Consider the following 11,558-nt stretch of genomic DNA (forward strand, 5'->3'; position numbering starts at 1 on the left):
TTTTCTACTCGTGTAACTAAGCACCGCCCCTCCCTCCCTCCGTGTAAGCACCGCCCGCCCGGTCGCCGTCAACAACACCGCAGTCGATTTTCTCCCATTAGCACTCGTCGAATAAGCAAGCAGGTAATGATTGTTTGCTAACTAAAACCGAGTCGTTCGACTACAGTTTCACCCGATTTGGGGGGCTACTCCATCAGCGGTGACAACCAACAGTGAGTGCGGCGGCGATATCTCGCTCGTGTCGCCGCAACTGGAGGCAGCTCGCGCGGTTAGCATCTCGGCGACACGGCGCTAGCTGGTTAAGCTAGTTAGTTAGCTAGCTGGCTGGATGGCTGCATGACGCTTTGCCTGGCTTTCCTAAACAACCGGCTCTCTCTTATTTGTTGCCTCGACGAGACAATGATTCGCCTTTGACAGTGGTGAGTACATTTGGTTTGCTAACATTGCCACAGGAGCTCATGTTTCTTCCAGACATTTTATGGCTGAGCTCAGAGCAGCGGCAGCAGCTGTCCGGGAGCCACGCCTGGGCCATTTAAAGCCGTTTGTTGACATCACTGTTTGCTGCTATAATTGTGCATCTTGCCACTGTCACGTTAAAGTAATGTTCTATTTGTGTGTGTATGTTTTTCAGAGAGGGAGCGAAGGGCCGCCGGGTACTGTGTGAGCACAGGTTGATCTCAACGCGGGTTTGCCACTGATGCCAATTTGGACCTGACAATATGATGCCGGTAGGTGTGACACCGCTTGTCATAAGCCTTTTCGAAATTCTGTCTTCCAGTGCTGATAAAATGACGTGCCACCGTTGTCGAAAATCAAATAAGTTAGTGTTTACATAGTGTAATGTTGTTTTTGCTCAAATCAGAACTGTCCTTTGACAGAAAGATGGATTGTCTGTAACAACCAAGAGTCCAGTTGCGTCGATTCGACTAGACTTTGTGAATGACGTAGAATCTACTCCGCCATATCGCCGTACCAAAGAACATAATAGGAGAAGGGGAGCAGCGCTTTGTCAAGACGACCTATTGTTAATGTTGCCAATAGCGGGACGCATTGTGAGAAAGGGAGGCCGACCTGCAACTCGTAACTGAACTTGGAATTAGCCGAGGGAAGTCGACTGTGCGTGCGTGTCCCCCGCTGGATGTTTGCACCCAGTGGCGCCGGCCGGCTGGCTGTCAAGTCAAAGAGTCGGTGGAGCAGCTAGCGCCTGCGCTGGTGATGGTGGCAGCCAATAGGACGCCGGGCGGCCGGCCGGCAAAGCCACTGCAGGCCTCTCCACTCGGGAGCCCACTAAATTGTCAAGCGGTGTTAATCTCACCCAGCCGAGCTGCGCTTAGCGCGATTTACCGCCGGAGTTAACACTGGAATGTCCCCATTTGTCATCTGCGGTCGTCCACACTGGCGTTTTTTTGCTTCTCATCTGCTATCTGATGTTTGACATATTTAATGATCAAGCCTGCTTGATTCCCAACTGCTCGGCCTCTTTTTTGGTTTTTGCATTATTGATTTGACTTCCTCTCTGGCAGCCTCTAATGCGCATTAGTCATGTCTCAATCAAAGCATTTCCAAGACGCTGGCTAATCGGTCCCAGAAGTCCTTCTGTTTGCAAGCTGCATAGAAGAAGAAAATATGGACGACGTAAAACCAGGGTGAAGAAATGCCCTCCTTGCCAAACACTTGGCTAGAGGCTCCTCTCTCGCTCTCTCTCTCTCTCCCTCCCTCCCTCAGTGTGTTTGCTGCTTTCTAAGCCACTGCCCCCCCTCCCAACCCCTCTCACAAAGCCAATGCTTTTTCCTCCCAAGTCTCCTCTGCGGCACAAGCGCATCGCCGCCACTTCTTTCCTGACGCGGGCTACGGCTTAACGCGGTCTGCCGCCCGCCGTCCACCATGAAGAGGTTCGTGGCCACGGTGTTGCGTAGCCTGGCCGCTCTGTCCAAGGACAAACCCGTCTGGGCCAAGGAGCTCCAGCGGCCGCCAAAGAGGGAGATCAAACGAAAAAGGAGGGCGCTCCCGAGAGCCAGAAGCGCCGGCAGACGCAACTTAGTGAGGGCGGTCGGTATCTCGCCCTAACCGCCCGCCCGCGCTTGCTCGGACCGACCCATTTGAGGCCTCGCTGAGCGATTGTGGATTGGCGCTAATATTGCTTTTGCACACTTTGAGGCATGGCAAAATATGATGACTTCCAAATGTTTTTCCCTTTTGATGGACTTGGATGGCACTTGAATTTTGGATTTACAGTCGTATTGGAGAAGTGCTTGAATCAGGCGGAGAAGGCTTACACTGATGGAAAGGCAAAAAAGCCATTGAATGTATTTTGTGTCATTCTTGCAATGCTCATAGTCCAAGATGGAAGTGATTGCAATTTGAATGTTTTTTGAAAGGGGCGCCGCGGGCTCTCAAATTCTCCCGGAGCAGAAGCTTGCAGGGACATGCGCTGCAATGCATTTACGTCGCAATTCAAACTGTGTCCGTCTAATGCGTGCCGCGACAAGTCTCGCCGCCGTGTGTGTGCGAGCGAGCGAGCGAGCGTGGAACAAAAATAAGGATAAGAATACACGGGAATGCCACTGTACTTGTGCAATGCCAGTAAAGTTGTGGAACTTGTGTCCTCAGATGATCTTAACGGTGTACCTCAGCGACGGGGAGCAGGCTGCGACAGAGGTGCCCATCACCCCCGAGACCACGTGCCGCGATGTCGTGGAGTTCTGCAAAGAGCCCGGCGAAAGTGGCTGCCACCTGGCCGAGGTCTGGCGAGGCAACGGTAAGACCAGCGCTCTTTGGGACCACTTTTTTTTTTTTTGTGGTGGCAGTGAACCCACTCGAGAGTGGATCGGGAGTGATTCTGAACGCAGTCCAAGTCTTTTGGCGTCTCGTGCTCACCCATGCGGATACTCGACTCTCTCACTCGCCCTTTAGCTTTCCCGGCTAATCTCGACATGCCTGCCGCAGTGATGAACAATCTGCCGCCGTTTGCCCGGGAATTAAAAATGGAAGGAAAGTTGGGATGATCCCTTTAAACGCCAACATCTGAAAGGGATTACGTGATGTCACGCTACACAGGGCTGTCACGACGCATTGCTTTCTAACAATTAGCTTCTGTCGCTGGCGCACTGGGCGTTATCAGCAAAAAAATTCTTTTTTTTTGTGCTGCCGAGGGGCCACTCGTCTGTTGAAAGCACCCCCCCCAGCCAAAGTCGGGGTTGAGCTGGTGCCGAACAAAGCACGTCTGCTCACAAAACCAATCCGACACCCTCTCTCAAAACTGCAATAACCTGGTTGCCAATATTAATGATGAGATCTTTTTTAAATGCTGCGCTTTATTCTGCTGCTAATTTTGTGGAAAGCCATTTGGGCATTTGTTGGCTATCCAGATGAAAGTGTCTGTGTCTGCAGAGCGGGCCATCCCATTTGAGCACATGATGTACGAACATCTCCAGAAATGGGGACCTCGCAAGCAGGAGGTCAAGTTCTTCCTGCGCCATGAAGATTCCCCCACTGAGAGCAGTGATCAGGGTAAGTTTGGCCCCTCCTTTTCCCTGACATCTGCCCGCTGTTGCGATTCAGTCTTTGCCCGTGTCGTTCCGAATCATGTATCCGTGTGTTTGCGTCAAGCAATTTTCCCATTTTTAGCAAAAAAAATAAATAAAAAATAGACCGTCTTGAGTTAGTCTGCATTGCTTGTCCCTGTTCCTGTGTCCCTCGTGTCATGTGCAATCTCTGCCGCGGGGCTTCAAAGTGACAGCGCGTGTTTGCCGACTGTGCCCGCGCAGGGAGTCAGCAGTCCCAGGATCCAACGAGGAGCGGCAACGCCGGAGAGAAGCACAACGACAAGGGGGTGAGATCCCGCCAACGAGGTTAAACGACGACACTTGCACTCGGCGCCAAGGCACATGTTTTACATTTGGGGGAAAAATATAAAATCACAGCACCGAGCAAAAAAAAAAAAAAGTCCACAAAAGTGGATATGCAAATGAATTGTCTGACCTTCTGCCATCACAAAGAAAAACATTTCATAGTTCTGACAGAGTGGGCATGTTTAATATTTGGACCAATTTCTCATAGCAGCCCCAAGCTAGTTAGTCGCGGCTCGCTCAGGTGTAAGCTTTGTGTCCATGTTAGGGGGGGGGGGGGGTGCCTGCCTGTAGATGTGTCCTGCTAAAAGCAGCCTCTGGCACGGCGTCCTCTCTCGCTCCCTGGCGCGGCCCATCTGTCCCAGATTTCACAATAGACAAGTGATGTGCGCAAGGAATTGAAGCTAATTGGTGCTGCGGGACAAAGAGCGCCACCGTGGAGGCTGCAGCCAATAGCTTTTAGTTCCACCCCGGCCGACCTGCTAAGTGGCGAAGATAAATTGCGTCCAGGTTCCGCTGCAAATATGCAATTGAAGGGATTATAGCCGCCAGCCCGCAAGATGATGTAACAGCCCCCCTAAGAGGATCATTGCTTTGGGATTCGGACCCGGCTTCTGGGACGCCGTCTGCAGCAAGCGAAGCACGCGGCCCTCGGAAAGAGCCCGAGTGGCCCCGGCCAGCATGCCGAGGACTTTTGGATTTGATTCCCACAGCCCAATCTTTCAATAGTTTGCACTCACTACGGATAAGTGCCAGAGCCGGGATTAGATCCCTCGTCGCTTGCGGTCAGGCGGTTCTCCCGTCTGAGGCGCCGCGTCGGCTTCTCCCTCCCTCGGGGGAATGGACACGGATGCGCTGTCGCTTCGGTGCCTTTTGGAGCGTGGCAGCGTGAGATGCCTGTGAGTTAGTTGAGAGGCCCTCACAAATGGCAGCGAGACATTCAGTTGACATGTCTAGAAAATGGCTTCTTCCATTGTTAACGGGCCAGTTAGCTTTTTTTTTTTTTTTTTGTATTGTCCCAGTTACTCGAGTCCAACATGTGCGTGTACATGCAGGTTGGTAACCAGCGTGTGGAGCTGACGCTGTCCGAGCTGCAGGAGATGGCCACGAGGCAGCAGCAGCAGATTGAGGCTCAGCAGCAGATGCTGGTCGCCAAGGTAGTCAATGTTTTACTACTTTTGGGCAGTGTCACCTTTTGGACACATTTCAAATGTATTCAAGTCGACCTTTGACCCCCCCCCCCTGAAGGAGCAGCGTCTGCGCTACCTCAAGCAGCAGGAGCGGCGTCAGCAGCAGACGGCCACCGAGAGCGAGAAGCTGCAGCGGCTGAAGGAGCGCGTGGAGAGCCAGGAGGCCAAGCTCAAGAAGATCCGGGCCATGCGGGGCCAGGTGGACTACAGCAAGGTCATCAACGGCAACCTGTGTACGTCGATTCTTATTCGTATTCAACGCCAGCTCGAAGCCCTAAAGGACCTACAGTCCATAAGCGTGTCTTACAGATGGGGCGAGTGAGCGCCATTGCACGTCGACTTCGGAGCACACTTGACGTTTGCAAATGTGCTCATTTGAACCAATCGTCTTGTCCGTTCCCCATCCAGCGGCGGAGATCGAGCAGGTGAGCGGCCTGTTCCAGGAGAAGCAGGCCGAGCTGCAGGCGGCCGTGTTGCGAGTGGACCAGCTCAGCCTGCAGCTGGAGGACCTGCGTCGGGGCAAGCTCAACGGCGTCCAGACCGCGCTGGGCGGCCAGGTGACCGGCACCGCCGCCTTGGAGCTCAGGAAGCTCTACCAGGAGCTCCAGGTAGCGCCTTGCGGTCACGCTAACGGCGAAAGGCCGTCATTAACGTTGACGTGCGCGCGCACCTTGTCAGATCCGCAACAAACTCAACCAGGAGCAGAACAGCAAGCTGCAGCAGCAGAAGGACCTCCTGAACAAGCGCAACATGGAGGTGACGCTCATGGACAAGCGCATCAGTGAGCTGCGGGAGCGCCTCTACAAGAAAAAAGCTGAGGCACGTCAAAAAGAGAACCTCCCTGTAAGGCTAGAAGCGCTCAACACAACTTAAAGTGTCCTACAAATGTTCACCAGAGCACCCCAAATATGATTTGAAAGCAGATCCAGCCCCCACGCCTATTCTTGTGATTTATATTCAGCGCATCTCCTCCCTTCCACAGCTGAACAGGGCCAACGGGCCGCCCTCGCCGCAGCCGGCCGCCGGCACGCTGGGCCGCGTGGCCGCCGTGGGTCCCTACATCCAAGTTCCCGCGCCGAGCCGACAGGACTCCGGTTACGCCCTGCCGCCCGAGCCGCTCAAGCCGCAAACTCTGGCCGTCAACAACCAAGCCAACCAAGGGCGCGCCAAATCAGGTTCGTCCCACAACTCAAATGCGTTGCCAGGGTATCGGAGCGGGACTTTGCGTGAGCGAGCGTTTCTCTCCTACTTGGTTGATTGATGTTTCCCACCTGCTCTTGAATCCTGTGGTTTCTTTCGTCCTCTCTAACTGGGCTCTCTTCTTCCTGTCCTGTGTGTGCTGTTGTTGTCTGTGCTGCGACTTTCCCCTTCCTTCCTTCCTTCCTTCCTTCCTTCCTTCCTTCCTTCCTTCCTTCCTTCCTTCCTTCCTTCCTTCCTTCCTTCCTTCCTTCCTTCCTTCCTTCCTTCCTTCCTTCCTTCCTTCCTTCCTTCCTTCCTTCCTTCCTTCCTTCCTTCCTTCCTTCCTTCCTTCCTTCCTTCCTTCCTTCCTTCCTTCCTTCCTTCCTTCCTTCCTTCCTTCCTTCCTTCCTTCCTTCCTCCCCTCCCCTCCCCTCCCCTCCCCTCCCCTCCCCTCCCCTCCCCTCCCCTCCCCTCCCCTCCCCTCCCCTCCCCTCCCCTCCCCTCCCCTCCTTCCTTCTCCCTCAATGTGGTGGTGCGTGATGTTTCCGTCTCGCCGGGTTCGCGGGGCGCCGGGGCTGACGCTGGCAGACGGCGGCGCGCAAAAGCCCCCCGGGAGCCCCTGGAAGGTGTCTGATTTAGACATCGTCGTGGACCCGCTGCTTCCGGAGTCTCACCCGGGTCCGGGAGCCCCCGCCGGCTCTGACGGCACGTCCCGTGAGTGCGCCGTGGGTGTGGCGCCTCGCGAAGCCTGGCTTGAGTTCCTTCAGTATTTTTACCACCACCGCCGTAGCGAGCCCATCGTCCGACATCGATTCATTTGCTTCCATTAGTAGTCGCATCAAAGAAGCACTTTGATGCGCGAGTGTCGATGTCCTTTGTCGATGTCCCTCCCGTGTGCTTTTTCCTAAGCTCACAAGAAGGTTTTGTAATCGTCCCCTCCTAATTTTATAGACTCGCCCGCTTGCCTGACTTTTGACTCTATAGATTCTGTTTTTGTGTTCCGAATTCTTCTTGCTAATGCGTACTTCACGTATTCAGTTGAACCATTGGTGTATTGAACATTTGCAATGTTTGACGATTGCGATTAAGCGAGCCAACGCATTTATTGACCCCTCTGTGTCTTGACTTTAGCCGCCGGTGACGCCGGCTGGCCCCCTGCGGGTAAGACGGGCGCGTCCTTGAAACCTCCCGAGAGAAGGGACTCGGATACGCTGGCCAAGACCCCACCTTCCGGCCCCCCCCCTGCCGCCGCGAGTGCAGAAAAGGTCAGCGTGCTGTCTCGTAATCGCGTACAAGGATGAGCTCCGGCTTGTTTTCCATCTCCCGGCGTGATGACACCCGAATGCGTTCTCCTCACAGGTGCTGGAGTCCAAAACGGCCGCTTCGTCCCCTTCCCTATCCAAGCCGCAACCGCCGCCGTACGGTTCGCACCACTCTTCGGCCAGCTCTTTGGAGCGGCGCAAGGATGCTCCGCCCCCGCCGCCTCGCCAGCTGCCCAACCCCCCGGCGCCCACTTGGCCCCGCGTGGCGCCCACCAGCGGCTCTTCCTCGCAGCAGATCCAGCAGCGGATCTCGGTGCCGCCCAGTCCCACCTTCCAGCCCCACGCGCCGCTCTTCCCGCCCGGCATGAGCGAGCGGCTGGACCACCCGCCGGCCGTGGCCGTGCGCCCCTTCATTCCGGACAGAGGCTCGCGCCCCCAGTCGCCCCGGAAGGGCCCGGCCACCATGAACTCCAGCTCCATCTATCATATGTACCTCCAGCAGGCGGCGCCAAAGAGTCAGCCACTCAAACCTGCGCTCAAAGCAGGTAAGATAGTCGTGCTTAATGCAATGTAGTATAGAGAGAGCGTATAAAACTTCAATTATTATTATGACTATAACCGCTGCTCACTTGTTTTCTTTTTTTAAACTCTTTGTAGTCTATGGGAAGCCTGTCCTCCCTCCCAACTCAACCCCCCCTTCACCCCTGCCTTTCGTCCCGGCCGGAGGGGCCTTCCCGTTGCTCCAGGGTCCGCCCGGCAGCATGGAGGATACGCTGGACGGTGACGTGGAGGATCTGGAGGGCCTACGCCACACGGAGCCGTCGGCCCCTCCTCCCAGCGTGGAGAACATCCCTCGGCCGCTCAGCCCCACCAAGCTTACGCCCATGGTCCACTCCCCAATGCGCTACCAAAGCGATGCCGATCTCGAGGTGCTCCGTAAGAAGCTGGCCAACGCCCCGAGGCCGCTCAAGAAGCGAAGCTCCATCACGGAACCAGAGGGTCCGAGCGGACCTAACATCCAGAAACTTCTCTACCAGAGATTCAATACTCTTGCAGGGGGGATGGAAGGGAGCGCCGGGTCTGGGAGCGGCAACGGCGCCGGCAGCGGAACGCCATTTTATCAGCCGGCAAATCCTCCCGGCTCTCTGGGTTGCGACCCGGCCGCGGACACGGACAATGGCAACCTTCCCTCGGACACCTTGCCTCCGCCGCCGCAGCCCGAATCCGAGGAGCAGGGCTCGGCGGTTTCCTCTATCGACCCTAACGACAACCGGCCGTTGCCTCCACCTCCCGAAGGACTTTTGGACCCGGCTGAAGAGGAGGGACCTGAAGACAACAACAACAATTTGGAGAGCTCCGAGGCTTTGCTGCCTAGCCCCGTGCTGGAGGTGACGTCGCCGGAGGAGAGCGGTATCGTGCAGACCCGACCGTCGGTGAGTCAGGCACAAGTTGATTTGGTGGTCTTTGCAGCATGTGCCTAGCTACAAACGAGTAGTGTTCCACAAAGCTCAGTATTTGTTTCTTCTCCCTGAAGCGCACAAACTTAAAGAAACCAGAGTCTGAGCGCACGGGCCACGGCTACCGAGTGAAGTTCAACCCTCTTGCGCTCCTGCTGGACGCCTCGTTGGAAGGAGAGTTTGACCTGGTCCAGAGGATCATCTATGAGGTGCGTTTGAGTGGCCGCCTTTGCACGAACGAGAACCGAGCGGGTCCCGCTCTGCTCTAGGTGGAGAATCCCAGCACCCCCAACGACGAGGGCATCACCCCGCTGCATAACGCCGTCTGCGCCGGACACCACCACATTGTCAAGTTCCTGCTGGATTTCGGCGTCAACGTCAACGCGGCCGACAGCGACGGATGGTCGGCGACGCCACGCGGACGGACGGACGGGTGGGCGCGCTACACGGCGGGATCACTAATGCGCCCATGTACCTTCTCGCAAGCAGGACTCCGCTCCACTGCGCCGCCTCGTGCAACAGCGTGCACCTGTGCAAGTTGTTGGTGGAGTCGGGGGCCGCCATCTTCGCCAGCACCATCAGCGACGTGGAGACGGCGGCAGATAAGTGCGAGGAGATGGAGGAGGGCTACGTCCAGTGCTCGCAGTTCCTATACGGTAACCGGTTTTATTTGATGAAGACTGCAGCAAACGGTGAAAATGCGCAAATACCAAAGACTCCCTCCCGCTTTTATTTTTGCGGTGGCGCCAGGCGTTCAAGAAAAGATGGGCGTGATGAACAAGGGCACGGTGTACGCCCTGTGGGACTACGAGGCTCAGAACCCGGATGAGCTGGCCTTCAGGGAGGGCGACGGCGTCACCGTACTGCGGCGGCAGGACGACAGCGAGACAGAGTGGTGGTGGGCACAGCTGGAGGACACGGAGGGCTACGTGCCGCGCAACCTGCTGGGGGTACCTGCCGTCTTTTCAACCAGGGCTGGCCAATGCGTCCAAATTTATTTAGCAGGACAATTTTCTCATTTGCAAATACCGTTTTTTCCCCAGTGTTAGCAATTTGTGTTCTAGTAACCATTCTGGGGGAAAGTCTTGGAACGCCATGGCCCTGCCCTTATTTCAAACACCACGAAATGTTTTGCTCAAATTCATTTTCTCCATCTTTCTCTTTTTTTTTTCCCCCCCCCGCAGCTCTACCCCCGCATCAAACCTCGCCAGCGCTCCTTGGCATAGCGTGGCAATGCTATAACAAAAGAGCAGAGAACAAATGAGCCTCATCAATCTTCTCCTGGTGGCCATCCCCCCTCACCCTGCTGTCATTTATTTACATACACGCACTGTGATGGACAAGCACTCCAAATGCAGGAAATCCCCATGGTCACTTGGAAGCCATCACTTGAGCCAGCCCAGTTGCCCTGTTCCACGGTGCAGCTGTTGAAGGTAACCCTTGTCGCTGCAGAAGCCCCCCCCCCCCTTTCTTCTCTTCAGCCATCTTTTCTCCCCTCTCGTGGTCAGTAGGAGTCGACAGAGCAACAATGACGTGTTGCTCATGTGACATTGAATTGCATTTTCAACCCTTTCTTTTTTTGTTTTTAACCACGAAAAATTGCAATAAGTAGTTTATGTGTTTAAAGGTTTTATGGGTGTACTATATATATATATATATTATTATATATTATATATATATATATATATATATATATTAAAAGGTTTTACACAGCACACCAGAACAATGGCAAGGTCAACACTACTTCACCAAGTTGCGATAAAGAAACTGAGACTGTCACAGAAAGGCATCCCGAACTTTTTTTAGTTTCCATTTAATGCTAATGCTAATCAAAGCGAGTTGACATTCCCGATCGTCATAGAGATGTTTTCCATTCGAATGCACCCCGGCCCGTTATTTTGCAACGCCACCCGTTCGTTGTGTTCCCACGATGGCTGTGACGAGCCTTCTAAGCTCAGGACCGACACGGTGCTGCTGGTGACACTCTAGTGTTCTTATTTTAATGTTCACCAAATCTCACAGGGGCAACAACCAAACGTTGGTAAAAAGTCCCCTCTATTTTAGGAGAGACTCACCATCCGGAAGTGGCGTCATCATTCTTGTATTACCTTCCCATGCATGTACCTTGTTGTACACGTGTGCTACCCAAAAACTCTGCAGTGTATTTTTCATCCTCACGCGTGCGAGTGGTCCAGGGCTTCATTTTGGATTCCAAAATTGTACATAACCCGAGGAGGAGCGTCCTACGATTCTTTGTTTGCTGTACGGACGGGACGAGGTGGGCTCTCTCTTATAATGCTGTACTCCACACAAATACAAAGTCTGTAAATGTGAACAATAAAAGTGAAGCTCTGGCATGTCTCAAATGTGGCTTTGTGGAGCTCCAACATAACGCTGTTCACGCATTTGCCGTCAGGGGGCAGCCGAGTACCAATGAAGACATTTTGTGCTTGAATGTAGGAAATAATACGTATCTTCACACCTATGAGAATGATACATGTGTATATCATGCTTATAATGCTGCATACATCTCTGATTTCATAAAAAAGATCACGGATACACTTCTGAAAAAAAAACAGAAGATAGCAATGCAGTGGTAATACCGGATCGTGATATTTTTGC

General features: G+C 54.1%; 1 protein-coding gene across 11 annotated transcripts; it reads left to right on the forward strand.

Moving 5' to 3' along the window:
- Window positions 1-25: 25 nt before the first annotated feature.
- On the forward strand, window positions 26-11,290 carry ppp1r13bb (protein phosphatase 1, regulatory subunit 13Bb). 11 transcript variants are annotated; one of them, XM_061269545.1, is made up of 19 exons: window positions 26-123; window positions 632-728; window positions 2,611-2,758; window positions 3,391-3,510; window positions 3,768-3,832; window positions 4,904-5,005; window positions 5,097-5,352; window positions 5,447-5,646; window positions 5,717-5,881; window positions 6,021-6,213; window positions 6,806-6,931; window positions 7,349-7,482; window positions 7,577-8,024; window positions 8,137-8,912; window positions 9,014-9,145; window positions 9,206-9,339; window positions 9,426-9,592; window positions 9,687-9,886; window positions 10,121-11,290. In XM_061269545.1, the coding sequence occupies exons 2-19, from the start codon at window positions 720-722 to the stop codon at window positions 10,160-10,162; spliced, it is 3,417 nt and encodes a 1,138-aa protein (XP_061125529.1). In that variant the 5' UTR covers window positions 26-123; window positions 632-719; the 3' UTR covers window positions 10,163-11,290. The 11 variants fall into 11 exon arrangements, with proteins under 11 accessions (XP_061125529.1, XP_061125533.1, XP_061125526.1 ...); XM_061269549.1 differs by having other exon boundaries at window positions 35-419; window positions 3,369-3,510; XM_061269542.1 differs by having other exon boundaries at window positions 35-419.
- The last annotated feature ends 268 nt before the right edge of the window (window positions 11,291-11,558 follow it).

The sequence above is a fragment of the Syngnathus typhle genome, linkage group LG22 (genome assembly GCF_033458585.1).
Source record: "Syngnathus typhle isolate RoL2023-S1 ecotype Sweden linkage group LG22, RoL_Styp_1.0, whole genome shotgun sequence".
NCBI lineage: Eukaryota > Metazoa > Chordata > Actinopteri > Syngnathiformes > Syngnathidae > Syngnathus > Syngnathus typhle.